Source organism: Coregonus clupeaformis, chromosome 28 (genome assembly GCF_020615455.1).
Source record: "Coregonus clupeaformis isolate EN_2021a chromosome 28, ASM2061545v1, whole genome shotgun sequence".
NCBI classification, from domain to species: domain Eukaryota; kingdom Metazoa; phylum Chordata; class Actinopteri; order Salmoniformes; family Salmonidae; genus Coregonus; species Coregonus clupeaformis.
In genome coordinates, this window is record NC_059219.1 from 26,194,148 (window position 1) to 26,221,426 (window position 27,279).

Here is a 27,279-nt window from a genome sequence, read left to right on the forward strand (position 1 = left end):
GCTGCTCGTCAGATGCGCTGTCCCCACACAAAGAGGGAATTGAGGCCCTGGGTCCAAAAAAATAAAGTTTAATTTGATAACTTGCAATCAGACTTCTTAACTCACTGTAATTCCCCCTCAACACACAACCAGTGACTTATATATATATATAGACAGACAGACAGACAGACAGACAGACAGACAGACAGTGTGTATATACACACAAACTATGTCTAGTAACTGCTTTTAACCTGTGATGTACATAATTAACTGATGTTATTACGTTTTAAAGCCTTTTTCTATTACATTTGTGAGAGGGATGCAACATAATTTTGTTCTGCTGTTCACTTAGCAATAAAGTTAATATTCAATAACAACTAGGCCTCTTCTAGAAATTGACCTGGTGGACACCTGAATAATTATTACAAACTGTGTAGTACTTTCCTGCATTATTATCAACGTCTGATTGTGTCTTCTCTTTCCTTTTAAAATACTAAAACAAATATAATTGTGACGGCTCTATGATAATCACTCACACAAGCACCAACTGGCAGTGGGTGGAAACGTCAGTCGTCTCGTCAGCTTGAATGGCGATAAAATCAGCACTCTTTACTTCCTCCAGGATGTAATCCTTAAGCATTGACAGCATACAGTCCAACAGCTCGTTCTGTATCGTCTTTGACGTGCCCCTTAAAAACGGTAGCTGTCTTCAGGTGCTCCTCCAGCACACTGTCGAGGGAGGCAACAAAATCCACTAAGCCCCGGAAAATGCCGGGGTTGTCTGAGGAGTCAGTCTCCTCGTGCCCACGCAAGGCCAACTCAAAAGCCCCACAGAACTTCACACAATCGATAATTTTGGATAGAATGTGCCTGTTTTTATCCACCTCCTCATTGTGTTTCCTCACCGCAATCCTGTGGCCGTCATCCAGCTGCGTAGCAATGTTCACCCTTCCTAATACAGCTAGCTTTACAGAGTTGTCCATGTGTGCCCTGGTGTTCTCATGTTTCTTTACCTTCTCTGACAGGTGCTTCATATCCCTCACTCCGGTACCTGTCCATGCTGAATCTGACCCCGTCGTTTTAAAAAGCAAGCACGGAAAGCAAAATAAAGCATTAGCATCAGTGCACCCAGCTAGCCAAGCCTTCCTGGTGTACCAGCTACGGGAGAAGCCGCGCATATACTGCTTCCCTTTCTCGCTAGCCTGCTGTCTGATTGAGAGGTCAGGTTGATCTGGGCCCAGCTCTTTCACCCGAACTTTCTCTGACAAAGTTCTCCTCTCAAACGGATCTTGGAGGAGAGATTTCACCGAGTTAGGGTTGGGTCTTGGAGGAGTAACGTTTGCGTTCGCCATTGTTGTCTAGTAAAAATGGCGTCACTGGACCCCGGTCCTTATTTTATCAGGGGGCGAGCTTGGGGCGGTAAAATAATCGCCCTCCTTGGATTCGATTTAAGATCGCTTATTGACTACATTTTATGTCATACATTCATATCTTAAATTAGCAATTGGCTTAACTGCTACGTAGACCCGCCTCCTCGGGGCACTTTCTGTACGCCCAGAGCTGACGAGGCGTTTGACAGGCAGAGGAAAGGTTGCGAATATGATTTTCTATCATATCTTACACATATTACTGTGTGCATTCCATATTTCAAACACACAAATATTGACATACTGATGTTTTTATTATTATTATTATTATTATTTTTATTTTTTTATTTTTTAAAATAATTTTATTTAAGGGGCGGCGCCCTAGCGCCCTCTATCGGCCAGCCGCCACTGATCAAAATAATTTTCCTTGGGATGCAACCTGTTAGAAATGCTCTACCACCTTATGAATTACATCAATTTGTCATAAACAACTATTAATTGAACCCCAAAGATAATCAAAATACTTTTGAGATTAGCTTGGGCAATCTTTGCTTCCAGTAAGACTTCCCATGGTACACAAATGTCCCTATAGTAGCAGTAGTTCCATTTAGTATTGTCATTTGCAGCTAAGCTACTGTAATTTTGTTCATACCGAGTAGCAGGCAGACAGTATCTGTCGGACTTGGCGCTTTGGTGACCTCAATAACAGGAATGGATTCAAGATGTCTGTGTCATATCAGGTATGATTCAATGTGCACAGTTCTCATTCAGGTTGAAGTTTTTCAATTATGGGTGTTTTTCACGACCGACCCATCCAGTCAGAATCTTCTACACACTACTTTTCTCACATAAACCATGCATTGTTTTCAATGGGAGATGTGAATATGTTCATTAGGCACCAAATGGAAGAAAAGGACTACCTGGGCTGAACTCCAATAAGAAATTCATATTTTTGTTTTCCCATTGCAAAACGTTTTAAATCCTTCCCGTTGTGAGCCCGAATGAACATGACCCAGGTTATGCTCGCAGATGTCAAGTTCAGATTGTCTAATGCTGGTGAGGTTGCTCAGAAGGCATTGATGAAGCTAAAGTAGGCATTGAGGAAGCCAGTAGGGTCCTCCAGCTGGGGATAATGGCTGATGTGTTCATCCAGAACCGACACAGTGGACCTCTGGACCAGTTTCCTGAAGGACAATGACAACATTGGGTTAGGAGGGACAAGAGGACTTATTCATACATAAGGAATACTTGCATTCTGTAACACCCAAATGAATGACTGCGGCTAAATACAGAAACCCAAATACTTTTTGTCCACATATGTATATACAAATTTTTTTAAAGCATTTGTCTCAGGGCTCTATTCAATCAGTTCTGGTTTAGCTGACATCTGCATAGACTTTGTTTTGGTGGTGTCGGAGGTGGAACTGCGTTAGCGCTGTCAAATCCACAAGCGGCTCCCGTCATTATACCTAAAGCGGACATTGCTATTGGCTGCACGGAGTCACATTAAGAGAAATTCCATGCAGCCTTGTTTACAATTTCAAACACTGGAATGTGAGATGTAATTACAGCTCCATTAGGCTGATTGAAAATCATGAAATTAAATAATGTTTTCTATTTGAGCGTAATTATTTCTCGTTCTGAACTTTAACGCGAGTAGGACAGGTGTGGCTTCATGACAATGATCAAGCGCAGCTCCAATTGCAGTTACACCGCCAAAACATCAGCTATGCGGGTGTCAGCTATCGCCGGTTAACGCTTAATCTGATTGAATCTAGGCCAACGCCTATCAATAAACTCTACACCATATTATTATTTTGAGCTATTTGCTATTATTTAGATTATAATCTGTTATTTTCCTGTTCTTGTTGCAGTGTCTCATTAGGCCACTAGGTTATAAGTGCAGTACTCAGGTAACTGAGGAACACGTAATGTGAAACGTCAGTGTACCGGTGTTCATCATGGAATAAAACCTGAGCGTAAGAAAGATGCTGTTTAAGGAGGACCACTGAAATATGAGGATACTGAACTAATAAACAGTGAGAGGTGGGGTGGGGGGGGACTTCAAGTCTATGTTTTCTCTCTCCATTGATGCTTTGGGTTGAATGTTGAGTAACTTTAAAGTCTTTTTTTTATCACTATTATCTAAATCCTGCAGTGGCTGAGTGGAATTGTCACTAGCTTGCAGAGCAAGATGATGATAGTTCAAAACCCGAGTAGGTCTGTAGCTAAGGCTATAGCCTCAAGATAGCCTTCTCCTGTGGCACAGAGGCTATGCCAAAAGGTACAAAGAACATACTTGTTTTTCCCCTTTTCGGACTAAAACCTTATGTTGAGGGAGCCCAAGACGTCATGAAAGAGGGTGGCATAAGCGAAAATCATGTGCCTCTCAGTGGAGAGGTTGTGGGCTCGAATCCAAGCAGAGTCCATAGGGAGAGACTCTGGGGCGGGGGGCGGTGATTAGCAGTGGGAAGCGTCTTTTGGAAAAATGGTGAGAGAGTCCAAAGAAGTGAGCAAACTAGACCAGCTGAAACTCCAGCAACTGACACAGAACAGTTCAAGTATGTAGGTGAAGGAAGGTAGCAACCGGAGGTGGCGAAGTGGGTAGAGTTCAAGGCAAGCAGAAGCAAAGACTAAACAAGACATTTTTTTTTCTTCAAGATTTAACCATGGTGTTTTTCTGGTGAATTATTGCATAACCATCTGCATTTATATCTCTGAATACAGGGACCATGCCTCCTCTTCTGTTCTCTTCGCTCCCCATCTCAGAGATGAAGGGTGGTCCTCTTCAATCCAGAGCCGGGACAGGGATTCCAACCAGCAACCTCATCTGTGTGAGGCAGGGAGCATCTACCATCGCCACAGACCCCTTCACACTAACTAGGAAACACTTGGTATATTAAAAAGGTTGACATCTGAAGAGAGTAGGTTCATGTTAAAACGACATTGGCTGGGATTTGAACCCATGTCCTTGGCGATTCAAGGCAATGACAATTACTGTTAGACACCAACTCCTTCAACTCAGTGTCCTTTGATAAACCTGTGTATAAGATAAACTGCTCAGACAAAGAGAGTATTTAACATTCTACACAACCTATGGACTGAGCTTTGAGCCCCAAAATACCTCTACAATATACACTGCTCAAAAAAATAAAGGGAACACTTAAACAACACAATGTAACTCCAAGTCAATCACACTTCTGTGAAATCAAACTGTCCACTTAGGAAGCAACACTGATTGACAATAAATGTCACATGCTGTTGTGCAAATGGAATAGACAACAGGTGGAAATTATAGGCAATTAGCAAGACACCCCCAATAAAGGACTGGTTTTGCAGGTGGTGACCACAGACCACTTCTCAGTTCCTATGCTTCCTGGCTGATGTTTTGGTCACTTTTGAATGCTGGCGGTGCTTTCACTCTAGTGGTAGCATGAGACAGAGTCTACAACCCACACAGGTGGCTCAGGTAGTGCAGCTCATCCAGGATGGCACAGCAATGCGAGCTGTGGCAAGAAGGTTTGCTGTGTCTGTCAGCGTAGTGTCCAGAGCATGGAGGCACTACCAGGAGACAGGCCAGTACATCAGATGTGCATGTGTCTGCTCAAACGGTCAGAAACAGACTCCATGAGGGTGGTATGAGGGCCCGACGTCCACAGGTGGAGGTTGTGCTTACAGCCCAACACCGTGCAGGACGTTTGGCATTTGCCAGAGAACACCAAGATTGGCAAATTCGCCACTGGCGCCCTGTGCTCTTCACAGATGAAAGCAGGTTCACACTGAGCACATGTGACAGACGTGACAGAGTCTGGAGACGCCGTGGAGAACGTTCTGCTGCCTGCAACATCCTCCAGCATGACCGGTTTGGCGGTGGGTCAGTCATGGTGTGGGGTGGCATTTCTTTGGGGGCCGCACAGCCCTCCATGTGCTCGCCAGAGGTAGCCTGACTGCCATTAGGTACCGAGATGAGATCCTCAGACCCCTTGTGAGACCATATGCTGGTGCGGTTGGCCCTGGGTTCCTCCTAATGCAAGACAATGCTAGACCTCATGTGGCTGGAGTGTGTCAGCAGTTCCTGCAAGAGGAAGGCATTGATGCTATGGACTGGCCCGCCCGTTCCCAGACCTGAATCCAATTGAGCACATCTGGGACATCATGTCTCGCTCCATCCACCAACGCCACGTTGCACCACAGACTGTCCAGGAGTTGGCGGATGCTTTAGTCCAGGTCTGGGAGGAGATCCCTCAGGAGACCATCCGCCACCTCATCAGGAGCATGCCCAGGCGTTGTAGGGAGGTCATACAGGCATGTGGAGGCCACACACACTACTGAGCCTCATTTTGACTTGTTTTAAGGACATTACATCAAAGTTGGATCAGCCTGTAGTGTGGTTTTCCACTTTAATTTTGAGGGTGACTCCAAATCCAGACCTCCATGGGTTGATAAATTTGATTTCCATTGATAATTTTAGTGTGATTTTGTTGTCAGCACATTCAACTATGTAAAGAAAAAAGTATTTAATAAGATTATTTCATTCATTCAGATCTAGGATGTGTTATTTTAGTGTTCCCTTTATTTTTTTGAGCAGTGTACTTTGTCTGTGTGTAGGGCTTTTCATTTCTGGTATTATTGCAGACATTAGAAGGAATACACAGGCTCGTGCTCCAACAACAGGAGAAGAGGTACTACCTTATGTACCCTACGACAAAATAAAACTTGATACGCCATAGAAATTATTAAATTAATATCACGTTTTAGTCATCGACCAAACATTAGATCCTATTTCAGTTGTACAACTGACTAGGTATCCCCCTTTCCCTTATTTGAGACAGGAAAAAAACAGGATTTTTCAATCCAACCCTAAGCAATGACCCAGTGCCTGTGAATGAAACTCTCACTAACACCTTTAATAATGCAACACATGTCAATAGGATAAGAGTATGGAGGAGGTGCACTTACTGGTAAAGGAGGATGAATTGGGGGTGAGGGTTGACTGGATCCAGGGGTCCATAGATCATATGAACTGAAAGACAAGGAGGTAGAGAGATGACAGTCAGGGAGAGAGGGATTATGGAAGAGGGGTTAGAGGTTAACGGGGGGGCATGAAATGATTATTTTTAGCCTTCCAATGACAGGCTAGTCAATTTGCATCTAACTAAATCCACATGCCTTCTCATAACAATCAAATGCTATAATGCATCTAGTGATGACAGACCGAAACTCTTCGCGGTGAGATGTTGATTGACGTATCAACAGCTAGTGTGTTGAACAGGATTCTATGGGGATGGGGACCACGTGTAGTAGGGAGGGAGGTATGGATCACACCACTACCAGCTAACCTTAATGGGGCACAGATGGGCTAATAAACTCCTGGGAGGTATTAGTCTGCGCTAAGTATTGACTGACTCGCTGGTCACCTCAGTTTAAACCAGAGGGGAGATTTACCGCTTACAGTCACTGTACAACGGCATTCAGAACTTCAGTGTACTAACTGACATGGCACTGTAACTTGTTTTTGTGCAGTTTCATAGTAGGCACAAACTTACCCATTGCAGGAAATCAACGTCAACGGATAGAACAGCAGTGATTGAGTTAAATTAATGACGGACAGAGTACATCATTATCCTTGAAACTTCCTGCCATTGCCCTTCTGTCATTACAGAACCTTCAGAAATTATTCACAGTCCTTGACTTTTTCCACATTTTCTTGTGCTACAAAGTGCGATTAAAATAGATTTAATTGTCTTTTGTCAACGATCTACCCAAAATACTCTGTCAAAGTGGAAGAAAAATGTGATTTTTTTTTATTGTAATGGAAAATAAAACAGTAATATATTTGGATAAGATAGGTCTTCAACCCCCTGAGTCAATACATGTTATAATCACCTTTGGCAGCGATTACATTTTAGCCATTTAGCAGACACTCTTATCCAGAGCGACTTACAGTTAGTGAGTGCATACATTTTTCATACTGGCCCCCCGTGGGAATCGAACCCACAACCCTGGCGTTGCAAGCGCCATGCTCTACCAACTGAGCTACAGGAGGGCCCTGCTTGTGTGTATACAATCGTAAAAAAAGCAGGGGTCTAGCCCCACTTGAGGTTCTTGAGAGCAGACATGGAAGTGAGAGAAGGGAAGAAGTCCATTTGAAGCAGCAGCAAGGGATGAACAATAGACTGAATGACACTGAAGAGGTGCATTGACAAAAAATAACATGGACACGAGAATTTGAGAATCTTCACTGTGAAATATTCTCTAAACGTGTGCATATTAAAATCTGTACAATGGTGGATGTGATCATTAAAAGCATGAGTGACTTATGAATGATTCCCATACCTCTGTCTATCCAATCAGACTTTATTTACAGTTTGTATGTTAGAAAAATTCTAAAATTTATTGTAATGGTAAATAAAACAGTAATATTTGTATAAGAAGGTCTTCAAACCCCTGAGTCAATACATGTTATAATCACCTTTGGCAGCGATTACAGCTGTGAGTCTTGTTGGGTATGTCTAAGAGCTTTGCAAACCTATATTGTACAATATTTGCCCATTATTCTTAAGAATTCTTCAAGCTCTGTCAAGTTGATTGTTGATCATTGCTTGACAGACATTTTGAAGTCTTGACATAGTTCAAGCCGATTTAAGTCAAAACTGTAATTTAGGCCACTCAGCAACATTCAACGTCATCTTGCTAAGTAACTCCAGTGTATATTTGGCCTTATGTTTTAGGTTATTGTCCTGCTGAAAGGTGGATTTGTCTCCCAGTGTCTGTTGGAAAGCAGACTGAACCAGGTTTTCCTCTAGGATTTTGCCTGTGCTTAGCTCTATTCTGTTTGTTTTTTAATCCTACAAAAAAAAACTCCCTAGTCCTTGCCGATGACAAGCATACCCCTAACATGATGCAGCCACCATCATGCTTGAAAATATGAAGAGTGGTACTCAGTGATGTGTTGGATTTGCCCCAAACATAATGCTTTGTATTCAGGACATAAAGCTAATTTCTTTGCCACATTTTTTGCAGTATTACTTTAGTGTCTTATTGCAAACAGGATGCGTTTTGGAATATTTGTATTCTTAACAGGCATCCTTATTTTCATGCTGTAATTTAGGTTAGTATTGTGGAGTAACTACAATGTTTTTGATCCATCCTTAGTTTTCTCCTATCACAGCCATTAAACTCTGTAACTGGTTTAAAACCACCATTGGCCTCATGTTGAAATCCCTGAGCGGTTTCCTTCCTCTCCATCAACTGAGTTAGGAAGGACGCCTGTATCTTTGTAGTGACTGGGTGTACCGATACACCATCCAAAGTGTGATTAATAACTTCACCATGCTCAAAAGGGATAATCAAAGTCTGCTTTTTAAAATTAATTTACCAATAGGTGCCCTTCTTTGCAAGGCATTGGAAAACCTCCCTGCTCTTTGTCCTTGAATCTGTTCTCGACTGAGGAACCTTACAGATAATTGTATGTGTGGAGTACAGAGATGGAGTAGTCACTCAAAAATCATGTTAACACCATTATTGCACACAGAGTTAGTCCATGCAACTTATTATCTGACTTGTTAAATTCATTTTTATTCCTGAAGTTATTTAGGCTTGTCATAACAAAAGGGATTGAACAGTTATTGACTCAAGGCACTTTTTATTCATTAGTAAAAATTTCAGAAAACACAATTCCACTTTGACATTATAGGGTATTGTGTGTAGATCAGTGACACAAAATCTAAATTGAATCCATTTTTTATTATTTTAAATCCAGGCTGTAACAACAAAACGTGGAAAAAGTCAAGGGGTGTGAATACTCTTATGATGGCACTGTATATCACTCATCTATATGAGATTATATCATTTTTAGTTATCATTCAGTTATCAAAGGTTTATTCATAACGAGACACTCTTGTGTAACAGACTTCACATAAACCAGGCATTGATGTTTCATCATTGCTCAGCAACTAGACAGACAGTACTCACCAGGGATGAAAGTAGAGGTGAGAGCCAGTGGCGGCTGGCCGATAGAGGGGGCGCTAGGGCGCCCCTTAAATAAAATTATTTTAAAAAATAAAAAATAAAAAATAATAATAATAATAATAATAAAAACATCAGTATGTCAATATTTGTGTGTTTGAAATATGGAATGCACACAGTAATATGTGTAAGATATGATAGAAAATCATATTCGCAACCTTTCCTCTGCCTGTCAAACGCCTCGTCAGCTCTGGGCGATACAGAAAGTGCCCCGAGGAGGCGGGTCTACGTAGCAGTTAAGCCAATTGCTAATTTAAGATATGAATGTATGACATAAAATGTAGTCAATAAGCGATCTTAAATCGAATCCAAGGAGGGCGATTATTTTACCGCCCCAAGCTCGCCCCTGATAAAATAAGGACCGGGGGTCCAGTGACGCCATTTTTACTAGACAACAATGGCGAACGCAAACGTTACTCCTCCAAGACCCAACCCTAACTCGGTGAAATCTCTCCTCCAAGATCCGTTTGAGAGGAGAACTTTGTCAGAGAAAGTTCGGGTGAAAGAGCTGGGCCCAGATCAACCTGACCTCTCAATCAGACAGCAGGCTAGCGAGAAAGGGAAGCAGTATATGCGCGGCTTCTCCCGTAGCTGGTACACCAGGAAGGCTTGGCTAGCTGGGTGCACTGATGCTAATGCTTTATTTTGCTTTCCGTGCTTGCTTTTTAAAACGACGGGGTCAGATTCAGCATGGACAGGTACCGGAGTGAGGGATATGAAGCACCTGTCAGAGAAGGTAAAGAAACATGAGAACACCAGGGCACACATGGACAACTCTGTAAAGCTAGCTGTATTAGGAAGGGTGAACATTGCTACGCAGCTGGATGACGGCCACAGGATTGCGGTGAGGAAACACAATGAGGAGGTGGATAAAAACAGGCACATTCTATCCAAAATTATCGATTGTGTGAAGTTCTGTGGGGCTTTTGAGTTGGCCTTGCGTGGGCACGAGGAGACTGACTCCTCAGACAACCCCGGCATTTTCCGGGGCTTAGTGGATTTTGTTGCCTCCCTCGACAGTGTGCTGGAGGAGCACCTGAAGACAGCTACCGTTTTTAAGGGCACGTCAAAGACGATACAGAACGAGCTGTTGGACTGTATGCTGTCAATGCTTAAGGATTACATCCTGGAGGAAGTAAAGAGTGCTGATTTTATCGCCATTCAAGCTGACCGAGACGACTGACGTTTCCACCCACTGCCAGTTGGTGCTTGTGTGAGTGATTATCATAGAGCCGTCACAATTATATTTGTTTTAGTATTTTAAAAGGAAAGAGAAGACACAATCAGACGTTGATAATAATGCAGGAAAGTACTACACAGTTTGTAATAATTATTCAGGTGTCCACCAGGTCAATTTCTAGAAGAGGCCTAGTTGTTATTGAATATTAACTTTATTGCTAAGTGAACAGCAGAACAAAATTATGTTGCATCCCTCTCACAAATGTAATAGAAAAAGGCTTTAAAAACGTAATAACATCAGTTAATTATGTACATCACAGGTTAAAAGCAGTTACTAGACATAGTTTGTGTGTATATACACACTGTCTGTCTGTCTGTCTGTCTGTCTGTCTGTCTATATATATATATATAAGTCACTGGTTGTGTGTTGAGGGGGAATTACAGTGAGTTAAGAAGTCTGATTGCAAGTTATCAAATTAAACTTTATTTTTTGGACCCAGGGCCTCAATTCCCTCTTTGTGTGGGGACAGCGCATCTGACGAGCAGCAACAGCCCATCAAGCGACGGAGGATGCTGGGACCAGGAGAACAACAGAGGTTGGCTATAGAGGTAAGTTGTGATGTAATTGTCAGTGTTTCCCACCTAGAACTTTTTTCAGGCCTGGTAGTATGTAGCCAAAACCCTGAACAATCAGCACCTTGGTAATCATATACTTGAGTTGGACATAGGCATGTGTCAGTCAGGATCACTTGCATCAAAATAGCTTAATTGCAAATTAAAGCTGATGATGTATCTTTTACAGGTATGTGATACCATCCTGAGTCATGCCAAAGAGAGGTTCTCCTTCACCCAGCACCTCATCAGCGCAACACTATTGCACGGAGAGTTGTTCCCACAACACAGTGTGAAGTTCCCGATACAGCGCTTGAAACAACCGTGAGGCGTACCCCATGTTGAACAAGGCCAAGCTCAAAACCAAACTGTCCCTCATCTATGAGAACAGTGAGTTCAAGGCTTGTAGTGGTGCAGTGCCCCTGTACCAGTTCTTCATGGAGAACAACCTTCAGAGCACTTTCACAGAGACTGCCAGCCTCCTCAAGATCCTCATCACCACACCCATGACAACTGCTGAGTCAGAAAGGTGCTTCTCTACACTGAAAAGGATCAAGACCTTCCTGAGAAACAGCATGACACAGGATCGCCTGAACGCTCTGGCCATGCTCTCCATGGAGAAGAAACTTGTCAGGGACATTCCTGACTTTAATCAAAGGGTCATTGAGAGGTTTGCCACTCAGAAGGACAGACGGGCAAAATTCCTGTACAAATAAGATGACAGACACACACACACAGAGCAGCTCTGGCCGCATGTTTCTTTGTATATAGTTGACCTTAGCATAAAAAATCCAGTTATATATGGTACTCTAGAAAGTCTTAATAGTGTCTTTGCTAATATTACTGTATATATGTTGTTTTGTATCAATTAATTGTTGCAGTTCTGGAGCACATTAACAATTAGTCACATTTAGTATGATCATAAAATACTGTATGCTATTCTTCCAGTCAAAGGTTTGAGTTCATCCACTTGATATCCATTTCTATATTATACATCCTTTCATACAGTGTAAGATTTCCTATAAACTTTATAATAATTTCATGTTATTGTCCACTTTCCACTCTGTTCTGACAGCATGCCTGTTGCGTTGCCTGTTTACTACCAATGGTGAAAAGTTCACTTTAAATGCAAATGAAAGGCTTGGGTTTGTGTAATATGTTTTTGTGTAAGAATGCCTCAACTTTTTAATATTGGCATTAAATAATTACTGAATGTTTCACTGAGCACTGCTGTCCTGCAGTTTGTGTTAAAATATATCGCGATGGTTACAGGAAAAAAAAAGTATGGCACAGCCCCACCGAGAATATTTTTCACCAGCCGCCACTGGTGAGAGCACCAACCCATCTGTCTCTGTGCTTGTCCCTCTGGTTAATAAACTGCAGGATACTATGTGGAGAAGGGATATGCAATCTTATTACCATCACTATTAAATCACAGATCAATCAGTCAATCACTTTTATCAGTCACTGTATAGGGAGAAACGGGAAACTAGCTTATCTTAATCAATGCAATCAAAAGAAAAGTACAAGGGTTACAACATTATCTATGCATATGGAAACAATTCTCTGTTTATATACAGTATATTATAATTTAGATGGAAAATTTGCACATTTATTCAGTGCAATTTGGTTGGGTTAAAATTCATTTTTGAAATATTTTTTTCCCACCTATAACAATGTATCAAATAACACCAAATTTGACTAGCCATGTTAGTTTCAAATGAGTCAGAGATCTGTCTAGTGTCTACTCTATTCCGTATGTATAGGCATTTAACTAGTGAGGTCTGAAAACACAGAGATCTGTCTAGTGTCTACTCTATTCCGTATGTATAGGCATTTAACTAGTGAGGTCTGAAAACACAGTGTACGGTCCAGTACCTGTCCATGACCAGGTTCCCATCATTGAAGCGGACCCCTGTCCACATGTCGAAGAACTCAGCGTCTGTGGGCTGGGTGTAAGGACCAAACACGTCCCCAAGCCTGACATGAAACCAAGAGTAAACAGGGTAAATGCTATATCTTTACACTACATTCAATATGTTCGCTCAAACTCAATTGAGTGCTGGTTAGGTAATCCTCCATGTTTTTACTCGGTTTATTTCGTAAGCTATGCTTTGCAACAAATATAAATACCTTCATACCATTTAAATAAAATGTTGTGTACAGCTTTGAAACAGTAAAATGGTTGAGGGGTTTATTATTTAGCTGAATGCACATAACTAGAGCTGGCCCACATTGCCAACAATGTTATCTTACTGTAAATATGTCATTTTACGGTTACATGCACACAATAATGGGATTATTGTGGATAGTCATTAATATAATAGTTCGATTCAAATGTTTACATGCTTTGCAAGAATAACGATCTCCCTAATAATCGTGTTTACATGGACATGTCGGAAATCAGGATACCTGATGGCACTCTGATAAATGCAGAAAATCGCCAATCAAAATTAAAGTCTAACTACCAATTGGATTTCACGAAATTGGGGAGAAAAAGGGGTAAAAGTATCAACTAAAAAAATAAAAAAATAAAAATCTACCACCGCGACCACGTTATTTTTGGGAAGCATATTTGATTCTAAATTCGGACATATCAAGTTTGTATGTGAAAACTATTTCTGAAGCCGAAACCACAGAGACGCCATCAACATTTGCTTGCGAGATTAGAGTGCGTCAATTCACATACACAGCGTAGCATATGCCAATTTAATTGTCAATCCATAAAACAGTTGTATATGTTATGTTCGCTATGTAGCCCTTATGAATTATTGCTGTGTTCCTTTTGAGTAACCTTATATGTCCTACAGCAGCCTCCGTACATGCCAGCTTTAAACAGTTATGTTAGCTCACGAATGTGAGGGGAGTTGTTGCTAATACACCCGAGCAGTTTATAAAGAATGTAGCTAGTCTTATTCTTTCTACATACCAGTATTCTCTCTTGAAATCAAAGTTCCTCGAGTTTCCTAGCCCAAGCTATATGGCTGTGATCGAAATCAACACAGGTAGGCATAACGTTATAGTTTTCAAATATGCATTATTTGGCACTGGCAGTTAAAACGTAACACTAAATAGATACTTTAACTAAACATGTCACAATTCTAGACGTAACAATACACAAACATTTATTATTATTTTCTGGCAATTTATCCGCTCCTTTTACCAGCATTGTTTTTTAATTTGACACGCTATGATGCCGTTAACGCTCGCCCGTTCTCTTCTTCTATTATATAATGGCGGTCCGCAAACAAACGTTAAAGTTGCATGCCGCCAACTACTGTGCAGTCCGTTCTCTCATTCACTACCGTGCATATTAATTCCAGCGTGTAGACGCGCGTAAAAAAAAGTCGCGCAAAGAGCGAGGCTTGCTAGCCAGCACATGCGCAGATCAAATGCACCGCTGGAACTCCGATGAAGGTGTTTACCTGTACTAATAATTCAAAAAAAATATTCTGAAAACCAGGTAATTGTCATATACTTAGATTTTGACCCCACACCGATCAAGATAAACAGAGTAAAGTGTTTATATGAATATTGCATAATCTGCCTACTGCCATAATCAGTTTAATATCGAAGTATGACTGTGCATGTAAACGTACTCAATGTTTGATTGCAGATAATTCAAATTACACAATGAAAAATATCAATGACCGAGCCCCTTGCTGTAACCCTGTTAGCTTGAGCTCATGTGTCTCTTCTGTGTCCATGTTAAAGAGTCAAGCAATGTGTACAGTATCAGGAAACGTATACTGTATGTGAGAACACAGGCATGTACCCTTTAGAGAAGACCATGTAGTTGGTGAGACGGGTCAGCACAGAAGAGAGGAAGCTGGAGTCCTTGAGGAGCTGTGTGGGAAACAGCATGGCGATGATCCAACAGAACAACAATAAGCAGTCATAATCCAGAATATCCACAGTAAATGTTGACTAACCTTCTGAAGGAATCTGGGATGGTGTGTTTCAGGGAATATTCCTGTTTAAGAAAAACATACATAAAATACTACATAACCAAACATGGCAAGTTAACAGTAAGACAAAGGCTATCAAAGCAATGTGTCACTTTTACATGGAGTCACATTTACATTTTAGTCATTTAGCAGGACGCTCTTATCCAGAGCGATTTACAGTTAGTGAGTGCATACATTTTCATACTGGCCCCCCGTGGGAAACAAACCCACAACCCTGGCGTTGCAAGCGCCATGCTCTACCAACTGAGCTACATGGGGCCCCGGTAATCTACTTTGTACACATATGAAATGGTCCTTGCTATCCGGGATCCTTGGGACATCCCTACCCCTCCCCCATTGACGTTTAGATTTTAAAGGGTTAGGGTAGGGGTTTTCTGTGCTACCTGCTAATTAATTGCACACACCTGGTGTCCCAGGTCTAAATCAGTCCCTGATTAGAGGGGAACAATGAAAAAATGCAGTGGAACTGTCTCTGAGGTCCAGAGTTCAGTTTGAGGGGATTAGAGTTTAGGGTAGGGATGTCCCAAGGATTCCAGATAGCACTAACCCATAGGAAACTATTGCGGTATAGTGTGTATGACTCGGAGTAGAGGAATTTGTAAGAACAGAAAATCACTGAATTGAATTAATCCAAGGGTGAGCAACTCTGGTGCGAGAAGCAGGGTGTGCAGGCTTTAGTTCCAGCCTAGCCCAGATACTCAAATAGCAGCCTGCGGGCCACAGCTGCAGGTGTCATAGGCTGCAATTGTGATCTTTTTTTCACTAATTGGTCTCTTGACCAATCAGGTCAGCTCTGAAAAATAGCTGATGTGATTGGTCAAAAGACCAATTAGTGGACAAAAGATTAGAATTGGGCTGCTTGTGTAAACGCAGCCTTAGTAAAAAATATATATTTATAATCGGACAAGACAGGTGAGTTTACACCAGCTGCCCATCTTTATCTAATCAGGCTCTGATTGGTTAAAGGTTGTACGCTACACACAACATATAAATACACTCCAGAGTCTCTTCACCAGCACTGTTCATTGGGCATCATGGCTGCTAGTATTGGCTCAGGGTAAGATAGTGGCAAGCTCAATGTTACGTTCATTACTTGCAATAGTTTGAGTATGTTGGTTAACATTCAACCCCTTTGTCTGTAGGGGCCTCCTCCTTGCTTTGCTGAGCTGGGATGTTCTTTGCTATCCTTATCAACAAGGTAAGAGCAACATTAGAGTGCTCTGTTTGCTTGAGTTTTTAGAAGATCTTCATTTATCTGAAATCAACATTAACTAACATTTGTTTGTTCCTTCCCCAGTTTATAGGACCAGCTCTCTCCATCGAAGAGGGTCACACCCTGATCCTGCTGACCTAGAGTTCCAGGCAGGGGAGATCTCTCACTTTGAGAGAGTCTATGAGCACGGCAATAGTCGGAGCGAGACCGACGAGCATATGCTGCCTCCTCCTAAGGGTGAGGCTGAAGGCTCTATTCCTGTTCCATACCGACTAGCTCGTGTCAGCTCCAGCAGCAACCAGCAGGTTCAGGAAGAACAGCCAGAGCCTGAAGCGCCAGAGCCTGAAGCGCCAGAGCCTGAAGCGCCAGAGCCTGAAGCGCCAGAGCCTGAAGCGCCAGAGCCTGAAGCGCCAGAGCCTGAAGCGCCAGAGCCTGAAGCGCCAGAGCCTAGTGGGAAGTCTTTCCAGGGTGGAGAAGACCCTTTACTGCACCATTGGGGCCCCGGCTCTAACAAGATTCCTTGGCATGAGCAGAACAACAAGGTAAGGTTCTGATATCTTCTGGTTTATGTTAATGATTTCTTAGTATTGATGCAACTTCATTAATAATCCATATTTCTTGTTGGCTACAACCATGGTTGTTCCCAGGCTAAGGGTGGTGTCTGGTTGGAGTCTTCCCAGGGTGTATTTGTCTGGGTACCATCAGTATGGTCACTACATGGCTACTAGGTAAGGTTGATTTCTGTCATTTAATTTCTGATGTGTTGCAGCTTTAATTTTGATTTTTTTTTTTCTCCTGGCTCAGCAGCTCTGTATTAACCTGGATCCTGGTATCATTTGGTTATGGTGCTCTACAACTTTGAATAAATTACTTTAAATCTATTCTTTTGTCTGGTTTGTCCATTTAAAATGGTACATCTTACTAAAGTATGTTTGGCCATTTGTGCTACCTGTAGCCAATCAGGAAAAGAGCTGGAACTGTACTCTACCTCCATTGGACAGACAGAGGCTGTTGATGGTCAAGTGTCCTGTCCTGTTGTGGTCACTCCTGTGAGATACAAAGATGGGGAAGGGGTCAGTCGGAAAAAGATCTATAGCATCCACCATATTTCAACTTTCCTGTTGTCAGGTAATTGAAGGGAAAACAATAGACTATTGAGATACAGCCCTTTCAGTACTGATGGTTCCTCCAAGATTGGCTCCAAGCCTAACCTTAACCATTAGTGGGGGGAAATGCAAACTGACCCAAGATCAGTGTCTAGGGGCAACTTGATTCTACTTGGTGCAGCAGTGCTGAGCTGACCTGTAGAGTAGTTCCTGGGCCACAGTGTCTCCGTAGTCGTAGGAGAGCAGGTTGACCCTCCGCTCTGTCAGACCCAGGTGGGACACCAACGCCTCCACAACGCTGGCCTGCTCAAAGATGGAGTAGCGGTGGGGCCTCTGTCAGGGAGACATCATGTCAGTATAGGTGAGAACCTTAGCTAGAGCAAAAAGTGCCTATTTGGATAACTTCTGCTAATGCATGTTCACTTGCTTTGTCATTACTGTTGGCACTGTTTGTGGGTTAATGTGTAAGTTTCTCTCCCTGGTTGATTCCCTGGCTTTCTAACCGATGCCTCCTAGACAGTATAGCCCACAACTCAAGTCTGTCATAGCTTGCGACTCACAGGTTTGTCACTGAAGCCAAAGCCAAGGAAGTCCAGAGCAATGACTCGGTTAAAGCGCTGATTCAGGGGCTCCCATATCTGTAAGACAGAAACACACCTGGCATTAAAACACCTGTCCAGATACCTGGATCATGTTCATAAGACAACTGAAATTGGGTACTACCTGAACTTGTCAAAATGCTTGTTTTCATTTCCTGTTGCAAAGCAATATGCTACAGTGTGCACTATTGAACATGGCCCTGTTCACAATCTACCATCAGATTGTACAATAATGGAATAAGAGCTATCCCAGCAAACCAATTGATCAAATCTGTGCATAATTCTATAGACAAGCCCCTTTCTCTTATCAGCATACCTTGTACCAGTCAAGGCTGGAGGTAGGGAAGCCATGGAGGAGGATGACTACATCAGAGCTGCCTACAGCACCATAGGTTTCTGACAGAGGAAAAAGTCAAGCATACACATCGTTCATCACGTACAGTGGCTTGCGAAACTATTCACCCCCCTTGACATTTTTCCTATTCTGTTGCCTTACAACCTGGAATGACATTTTTTGGGGGGGGTTGTATCATTTGATGTACACAACTTTGAAGATGCAAAATAATTTGTGGAACAGAACAAAACTTGAGTGTGCATAACTATTCACCCCCCCTCAAGAATTTCCCTGTATTTAGCGCCATCCATCATTTCTTCAATTCTGACCAGTTTCCCTGTCGATGGAAAAACAGCCCCACAGCATGATGCTGCCACCACCATGCTTCACTGTGGGGATGGTGTTCTCCAGTGTGATGAGAGGTGTTGGGTTTGCGCCAGACATAGTGTTTTCCTTGATGGCCAAAAATCTCAATTTTAGTCTCATCTGACCAGAGTACCTTCTTCTATAAGTTTGGGGAGTCTCCCACTTGCCTTTTGGCGAACACCAAATGTGTTTGCTTATTTTTTTTCTTTAAGCAATGGCTTTTTTCTGGCCACTCTTCCGTAAAGCCCAGCTCTGTGGAGTGTACGGCTTATAGTGGTCCTATGGACAGATACTCCAATCTCCATTGTGGAGCTTTGCAGCTCCTTCAGGGTTATCTTTGGTCTCTTTGTTGCCTCTGATTAATGCCCTCCTTGCCTGGTCCGTGAGTTTTAGTGGGCGGCCCTCTCTTGGCAGGTTTGTTGTGCTGCCATATTCTTTCAATTTTTTTATAATGGATTTAATGGTGCTCCGTGGGATGTTCAAAGTTTCGGATATTTTTTTATAACCCAACCCTGATCTGACTTCTCCACAACTTTGTCCCTGACCTGTTTGGAGAGATCCTTGGTCTTCATGGTGCCCCTTGCTTAGTGGTGTTGCAGACTCTGGGGCCTTTCAGAACAGGTGTATATACACTGAGATCATGTGACACTTAGATTGCACACAGGTGGACTTTATTTAACTAATTATGTGACTTCTGAAGGTAATTGGTTGCACCAGATCTTATTTAGGGGCTTCATAGCAAAGGGGGTGAATACATATGCACGCACCACTTTTACGTTATTTATTTTGTAGAATTTTTTGAAACAAGTAATTTTTTTAATTTCACTTCACCAATTTGGATTATTTTGTGTATGTCCATTACATGAAATCCAAATAAAAATCAATTTAAATTACAGGTTGTAATGGAACAAAATAGGAAAAACGCCAAGGGGGATGAATACTTTTGCAAGGCACTGTACCATGAAAATGTTACATAGGTCAATGAAGGTCAGTAAAGTAAAGGGCTAAAATTATGACTCATCTGAACATGGGCTCCAACTTTTAGCAGTCCAGACTGTTCACTGTACTGATTTAAAGGAGACACTAGATGGCTACAGTAGTCCGCGCATCACTGCATGCATCTCAATAATGTACAGTAGCCCGCATCACTGCATGCATCTCAATAATGTACAGTAGCCCGCATCACTGCATGCATCTCAATAATGTACAGTAGTCCGCACATCACTGCATGCATCTCAATAATGTAAAGGAATGCTAATTAAAGCTCAGTTTCTTCCTCTTTCTTTTGTCCACATTAATCTGTGACAACTGGACAGGTCAAATACATTACAGTACACTTCCCAATAATTTACATTTACATTGTCATTTAGCAGACACTCTTATCCAGAGCGACTTACAGTTAGTGAGTGCATACATTTTTCATACTGCTTTCACCGCTCCTGTCAATTAAATTACATTTGCTTTATTGGCATGACGTAACAATGTACATATTGCCAAAGCTTACTTTGGAGAATTACAATATTAACATAATTAAAATAATAATAATCAATATTGTCAACTGAACAACAATAACCAAGGGTCAAAATAACCATACACTGAACAATGACAATGGCATAGAGGACATGTGCAGGTTGGTTAGTCTGTCAGGTACTGTCCCTCATTTTATGGCAGGCAGCAATGTAGTGCGATGCCAACCCACAGCTCTCTGTTTCCTCCCCCAACAGGACGGGTAGCCTGAGTCCTCCCCCAACAGGACGGGTAGCCTGAGTCCTCCCCCAACAGGACGGGTAGCCTATTCTCATCAGAGAGGTCTTTGAAACCTTGAATAAGGGTTTCAAATTTGGGGAAATGACACTAATTGTTTTATATTTTTGACATTTTGTCAGGAAATGCAGCTCTGTCTTGGGTTTGCGGTGGCGCAGTAGTTGCACAGTCTTTCATCTACAGGGAGACAGGTTTTCCTGTGTCTACCCTTCTCAATGGCAAGGCTGTGCTCACTGAGGCTGTACTTTGCCAAGGTTTTTCTAAGGTTTTGATCAGTAACCATGGTCAAATAGTTTGCCATGTGTACTGTCGATTTAGGCCCAGATAACACTGCATTTTGCTTTGTGCTTCCCAATAAGTAATGTAGTTTTGTTTTGACTGTGTTGTAATTTGGTTTATTCTGATTGATTGGATGTTCTGGTCCTGAGGCTCCAGTGTGTTAGTAGAACAGGCTTGTGAACTCGGCCCCAGGACCAGCTGGATGTGGGGACTCTTCTTTGCTCAGCTCTTGCCATTGCAGGGCTTGGTAATGCTATGAGATGTTTCCAAAACTTAATTGCTCTTTTTTTAGTTTGTATTATTATTATTGGATATTTGCCTAATTCTGCCCTGCATGCATTGTTTGTAGTTTTCCTCTGGACATGTAGGAGAATGTTACAGAACTCTGCATGCAGGGTTTCAATGGGGTGTTTGTCCCATTGGGTGAAATCTTGATTTGCAAGTGTACCACACACCTCGCTGCCATAAAGTGCAATTGGTTCAATCACACATTCAATTAGTCTTTAAAGATCAGTACAGTGCACCACTAGCAGGTATGTACAGGGGATAGGGATATGGATTCATAAGCAAGTTCAATTTCAAAATGTACTATGGTTGGATTTATATAATCTGAATCAAATGAGAATAGAACCTATCCCTCCATTCTACTCTTACTGATGCCAAATCGTACCTCTGTAGAATATATTGTTGCCCCTGAAAGTGAAGAATGCTCCGGCAGAGTGCCAGGTCAGGAGGGCAGGGGACAGTTGGGGAGGAGGGATGTGGAGGTAGACCGCCAGCAGAGGAATGCACAGCAAGCCCACAAGAAGCCACCATTCCCTCATCTTTCCTTAGGTAGGAGGGCCGGAATCGCATTCCGCACTCTGGAATATACGGATGAAGACAACATTGGGGTCACAGCACGACATGTAATTTAGGCTACTATCATCCTTTCACATGACTAGTTTACAAGTGCCAGACCTATTGTGTGATGATGTCATGTGACACCGAGAGACTTCATAAATTCTTGAAGCAACATGGTCGGCAAAACTAGACTTTGGAAGATCGTCAAAATAGTGGGCTACAGGCAAACATCGCTGTCTCCTTGCAACAATAGGCTATGCTATCATTCTGTTTAAAAAAAATAAGATATTAGCCTACCTCTTGGAAATGTGTCAGTTCTGGACACTAAAATAACACTTCCGCCTGGGGCACTCAGTGCTGTACCTACCTACAGCCGAGTCGCGGTTCTGTCATTCCTGTGCGCTCAGTGTCCGCGTCCCGGTCATCTGGGTATGTTTCGAACCTTGGCCCAGTGCACTGCATTAGTGCAGAGTCGGGGAAATTGTATTATTTTGTAGTGTCGCATGGAGGATTGCCAGGGAGCTGAGCTCTAAATGTTCAGGAGCCATCTGTCGGTGTGGATGTCCAATAAGCATGCTACCTGTGTTGAGGTTTTGTATTCATGCATCCATTTCCAAATGTCCACTTTCATGGAACAAATCATATACTGATTTGAAAATGACTATTACAATAACAATTACACTATTTAGGGAAGGCTGCTCATAGCATGAATCAATGGAACAGTAGTCGAGGGAACTTGCATTATCCTACTGATAATCAGTGCCATAATCAATATCTCTAACTGATTATTAAAATGAGACAAGGCCAATGTGGTATATATATATATATATATATATATATATGATTATATTATCCTATATATTTTTTCTCCATGCATGAGGAAATCACCGACCTGCAGCCATCCAGTGGACGAGTTATATTTCAAAACCCACCCAGACGTACCACTAGATGGAATTGTAAGACAACTAAAGCACTAATCAGACGTCTGATAGAAGTAGGGGTTCATTACAGGCAGAAACATACTATTATTAAAGGACACGTTAACTTTTTTTTAACCAAATCTGTATTTTGGATGTAAATGGCATGTTATAGAAGTTACCAGAAACTATTTTTTTTTTTTTTGATTTCACTTCGATTTGATAAACATATCCCACCAGCGATATCCTGCCTCATGCAATCACAGGCGAACAGATAAAACACGAACAAAGGATCCAAAACCCAAATACGTCCTTACAAAGGATCCAACACCCAAATACGTCCTTTAGGAAACGGCAAAGCTCTCAGTGGTCCACGTCTTTAGACGTTATACAATGAAATTGTGTCATTCCGAAGTTTATCCGCAACCTTCTATTCCATTTTGTTGGCCTTGAGCAATACTTTTCCATGTGCGCATGCACAGGCTATGTGCCATTTACATCCAAAATACAGATTGATTTTTTTTCAAGTGCACTTGTCCTTTAAGGTGGCCGGTTATGCATGATAAATGAAAAACATGGCTGTATTTAGGCTAAATATCCATATTTTTATTTTTAAAAACCATACACATTACTCGACAAGTTTCAAATGTAAATCCAATCACGATAATCATTTAAATTACTCAAGAAAAACTGACATTAAGTAGTTTTTATTTCCAAATGTTAAGATAAAAAAAAAGAAATCCATAAAACAGATGGATAAACATTCATTCCCTTTACAGGAAGAATCTACAGAACAAACTTATGGATTCTTTTTTCTTCCCATTTCTCATTTTTGCAATCTCAAGCTGCTTTTTTTATTTGTAAAAACACAAGGAAAACAACTTATTCCCAAAATATAATTGTCATTGAGCAACTACTGAACATATCCCTTTCCTCCCTGTCCCCCCCTCTCTTGGCCCACTACACCCAGCTTTGGGTGAGAGGTCTAAACAGGTGAGGGACTTAACAGTCAGAATCTGCACCCTGCTGCCTAAACAAAAACAACCCAACATGGCTGACAAGCTACTTCACAACATTAAAAAATGTGTTAGTATTTTGACCACAGGCCTATATAAAAGCCTAGTCTCCTATTTCATACCATTTGCCACCCTGAGAAAAATATTCCTATCATCAGAACCAATTACAACCCTTTTTATTGAGTGCCCCAACCCCGTCCCAAATGTTCCATTGTGTAATTTGTGTCAAACCCCAAAACTCTGGTTCAGTAGGTTGAAAGTTATCGTCTGCGTTTCCATAAAAATACAAAGGTACAATTTCTATGGTTGTCTGTATAAAAATGTTCCCAAGGGAGGTGTTATGAAACAAAGTACCCCTGTGCAGTTACCAGTGTATGCCTAGTCTTTTTATTCTTTACAAATGTATGTGTCAATCTTTTAGTTTTTCCAGTATATCAGGTGTCAAAAATATTTTACAAACAAATCAAATGCAGCAACATTTATGACTGTGAAAGGAGTCTTATGGGGGGAGGTTGATTTTTCAAATGTCAATAATCCAGAAATTGAGGGGAATTTAAGTTTTCATGAAAAGAAATGAAAATAATTGAATGAAATATGAAAATAATCCACTCGCTTAAAAAAAATAAATACATTTTACCACCTAAAGACCAAAAATTTGAAGTTAAAATGTTTTCTTAATTTATAGAATCCGTTTTCAATTCAACCCTTTTCTATGCCTGAGTAAACAATATTGTACATTGGCAGGGCCTGAAGTTTCGCTGAGTGAAAAAAAAGACAAGAAAAACAGAACTGATTCTCAATGTGATGACCAACTGCCAAACTCCCTTTATGAACTCTTAAAGTGTAAAACAAATATTAGGATTTTAATACCCCTCCCCTTAACCCACAATTAAGGAAATTAGAAACAGGACTTTTGAGTTTCCCTGTGAACGAGAAAAATGGAACATTGAAACTGCTAAAGCAATGAACGTAGTAAATATTTATAGAAATGTGAATGGATAGAGTCCCTTGGTGGTTCTTACCCCTTCCCTCTCCTGTTGAAACCCCCCCCCCCCCCAATGGACCTCTTCGCTATACAAGCCTTAGTGTTTATCTGTTTGGCTAGGTTTCCATTTATCTACAAATATATAACAAATAAAAATTGCAGGCAAAAATAGTTAAGTTTCAATAGAAACACCCTTTTTTTCCTGAAAATACAGCAGTATCTGAAATAGTCCTCTTATTCAATGTTTTACTCTGTCCCTCATTTTTCTGCATCGTACGTCAGGAAGCTCTTTCGTCTACAAACAGAAAAAAAGTATCTACAAACTTTGTAAACAGACCTGCTTTTTCCAAAAACATAAATAATTAAAAATATTAACAGCCAATGGAGCAGAAAAAACTTTTCTGAATGAGCAAGGGCCAAAGACATAAATATACAACACCATTCAGATAAAGAGAAGCTAAAGGTTGTCTTTACTTTCTTACAGCTGATCTTCAAGCCAGGAGGAGGACCTCCACCCTCCTCATAAAAATAATAATATTACCAAAAAAAAAACAGGTCACTTTCAATCTGAGTTTATATTCACCCCTCTTGCACCGAGAACAACCTAAAAGTTATCAATGAGGGAGGGGTGGAGACAAAAGAAGCCCGCGCGTTGCCAGAGGGGTATTTTTTAAAGAAAATAAAATGTCTAATTAAATAAAAGAAAATCATCAAAACCAAACCCTACATTCTCATGAATGTTTGCTCTTGTTTCAGTCCAGCCCAAGCTCTAAGCTTACAGAAGACTATCCGCTCTCCATTCCACTCTACCCCTCCTTTCCTCTTCTCCTCCGCCGTCTCTCCTCCTCCTCCGAGGCGAGCTCCTCGTCGTGGGTAGAAAAGTGGCCGTGGTGGTGGTGGTAGTAGTAGTGGCTGAGGGGTGGGGGGGCTGGCTCAGAATCAGAGGGAGGTCTCCAGGCTGTGTAAGGGGCTCCCTGGGGCCGAGGGGGTCCCTGCTGCCTTGTTGCCCTCCACGTAGAGGTGGTTGTTGCCGCTCTCCACTGCATTATTGTTCTGGTTGGGCGAGGGTGTCGGCTCGAGTGACGGGGAAGGAGGGGTGGGCGTGGCGTTGCGGGGGGAGGCGGAGTTGCGCTTGGTGGGGGCATCATCCTCGGCGTCGGTGTCGTCGATGAGGGGGATGGAGGGCTCCAAGTCCTCTATCCTGAACTCTGGGTGGGTCATGAAGTTGTGGATGGAGCTGCGTGACTCTGGTTTCTCCAGCCCCTCATAGGGGGACAGGGAGCTGCGGAATGCATTCACCACCCGGATCTGTTGGGGGGAGGGAGGGTAAGGGGGACACACAGTCAGTCTCAACATAGAATCATACACACATATACATTTAGCATTTTCAATTGCAGCTCAAACCATGGACACAAAAAAAAAAAATGGGGCTTTGTTTTTAATGGGTCAATTGCAGTGAGTTTGGGACAGGGGACATGAAAAAACACCATTGATTTTGTTGTGAAACTCTCAACAAGACATGCAAGTATGCAGTGAGGACTAGTCCCAGAGGCTACGGTCAATCGTCAACCCTGATCACTTTTGTTACAGTCTTTCCTCGGACTGAGACTGAGCACTCAGTGGTGGAAGAAACCAGTCAACAGTTAGTGGGTCGTGGGACATATGTCTCTTACCGTCGGCTTTCACACCTCAAGAAAACTCTCGGGATTCAACAAACCATTGAGAAAACAATGCAACTGTTTTGAGGGGAGTAGTAGTAGTAAATATCATTTAAAAAATCCAGCTCCAAAAATCCAACCCTCGGTTCATGTTATTCAAAATGCAAGAAAAATCGAGGCATGTTCTGGGGCGATGTTCTGGACGAGAACACATCCATAGAGGACAGAAGCTTGGACACAGATAGGTTACTTGTTTTGGTCATGCTCAGGGGGAGGGAGGTGAGGAGGGTCAGTCACTGATTATGTTGATGTGGAGAAAACAAACTGCAGCAGCCAAGCAGATCTAAAGCTTATAGCTAGATACGCAACAGCACAAGAAACACTCAAACGGACTATAGAGACTGAACCCATGCAGAGCGGTGCTACCTTGTGTTCAACAGTAGTAAACCTTTGAGTATAGCCCATGACACATTTCACAGAATCTAAGGAGGAATATGGTTGAGTCAGTAAGAGTCGGGTGCTTTTTTGCTTCATTTTTTGGGGGTGACAACAGTGGACAGTACACACTTGCTATGAAAGAGGAATATTGAAATAAAAAGTATATCAAATTATATCAATCCTAAATGTTAAGTGTTCTCATCAGCAAAGCACCTGGAAAGAGAGGGTTCATCATTTAGTGGGGAGATATGGCTTATACCCCAAAGAGACAAATTGAAATTAAAACATGGTCAAAACACTGCTCACTAGTCTCAAAGCCTCTGAAGAAACATCACATCAGTTAATACAATCAATGTCTGCAACTGCAGGTCAGCCAGTCTAAAAGAGAACAGTTGAGTTCACACAGACACACTCCCTGGTAGAGAACAGTTAATACACTCGGAACACATAACAAAGCCCTTAATCTGGGTCTAAGGAAAGAAGGTTCATTTGGGAAGGGATAGCTTTGGTTATTTGCGGGATGCCGAAAATTTCATTCCGGAGAGGACAGAGACATTCCAGGAGCCTCCTGCACACAGTACAGCAGCCCCCGGAATGTTCCACTGATTGTCTATTAGTTGGGCGACAA

General features: G+C 41.9%; 3 protein-coding genes across 12 annotated transcripts in view; 1 reads left to right on the forward strand and 2 right to left on the reverse strand.

Annotated features, from left to right (window-relative positions):
- Positions 1-1,763: 1,763 nt before the first annotated feature.
- On the reverse strand, positions 1,764-22,146 carry LOC121543392 (mesoderm-specific transcript homolog protein-like). Of its 2 annotated transcripts, none has more exons than XM_045208828.1 (13): positions 21,935-22,146; positions 21,465-21,657; positions 18,368-18,447; positions 18,013-18,090; positions 17,649-17,785; positions 17,335-17,393; positions 15,098-15,138; positions 14,941-15,011; positions 13,044-13,145; positions 12,501-12,552; positions 9,321-9,345; positions 6,306-6,369; positions 1,764-2,530 (listed from the first exon to the last, which is right to left on the reverse strand). In XM_045208828.1, the coding sequence occupies exons 2-13, from the start codon at positions 21,616-21,618 to the stop codon at positions 2,413-2,415; spliced, it is 981 nt and encodes a 326-aa protein (XP_045064763.1). In that variant the 5' UTR covers positions 21,619-21,657; positions 21,935-22,146; the 3' UTR covers positions 1,764-2,412. The 2 variants fall into 2 exon arrangements, with proteins under 2 accessions (XP_045064763.1, XP_045064762.1); XM_045208827.1 differs by having other exon boundaries at positions 22,005-22,145.
- LOC121543393 (E3 ubiquitin-protein ligase RNF12-B) lies at positions 13,151-17,227 on the forward strand. Of its 4 annotated transcripts, none has more exons than XR_005996010.2 (5): positions 13,151-13,171; positions 16,276-16,331; positions 16,431-16,888; positions 16,994-17,074; positions 17,151-17,227. XR_005996010.2 is itself a non-coding variant. In XM_041853218.2 (5 exons), the coding sequence occupies exons 1-4, from the start codon at positions 16,168-16,170 to the stop codon at positions 17,072-17,074; spliced, it is 618 nt and encodes a 205-aa protein (XP_041709152.2). In that variant the 5' UTR covers positions 15,783-16,167; the 3' UTR covers positions 17,151-17,227. The 4 variants fall into 4 exon arrangements, 2 of the variants coding, with proteins under 2 accessions (XP_041709152.2, XP_041709153.2); XR_005996009.2 differs by lacking the exon at positions 13,151-13,171 and adding an exon at positions 14,083-14,170; XM_041853218.2 differs by lacking the exon at positions 13,151-13,171 and adding an exon at positions 15,783-16,190.
- A 1,099-nt stretch (positions 22,147-23,245) lies between the features above and the next one.
- The window catches only part of LOC121543395 (plasma membrane calcium-transporting ATPase 1), a 53,457-nt gene continuing 49,423 nt past the window's right edge, over positions 23,246-27,279 (reverse strand). For 5 of the 6 annotated variants that reach the window (XM_041853220.2, XM_041853222.2, XM_041853224.2 and 2 more), the window contains one exon: positions 23,246-25,863. In XM_041853220.2, coding sequence (XP_041709154.1) covers positions 25,495-25,863 — 369 coding nt within the window. In that variant the 3' untranslated portion in view covers positions 23,246-25,494. Of the gene's footprint in view, positions 25,864-26,639; positions 26,696-27,279 lie in introns of all 6 variants that reach the window. The other variant, XM_041853226.2, reaches the window with a different exon arrangement.

Coding starts and splice junctions, on each gene's coding strand:
- LOC121543393 (XM_041853218.2), top strand. CDS start 16,168: ATGGCTGCTAGTATTGGCTCAGG. Junction 16,191..16,275: donor GCTGCTAGTATTGGCTCAGG/GTAAGATAGTGG, acceptor CTTTGTCTGTAG/GGGCCTCCTCCTTGCTTTGC. Junction 16,332..16,430: donor TTGCTATCCTTATCAACAAG/GTAAGAGCAACA, acceptor TTCCTTCCCCAG/TTTATAGGACCAGCTCTCTC.
- LOC121543392 (XM_045208828.1), bottom strand. CDS start 21,618: ATGAGGGAATGGTGGCTTCTTGTGGGCTTGCTGTGCATTCCTCTGCTG. Junction 13,146..14,940: donor TACATGGTCTTCTCTAAAGG/GTACATGCCTGT, acceptor GTTTCATGTCAG/GCTTGGGGACGTGTTTGGTC. Junction 12,553..13,043: donor GGGAACCTGGTCATGGACAG/GTACTGGACCGT, acceptor TTCTCCACATAG/TATCCTGCAGTTTATTAACC.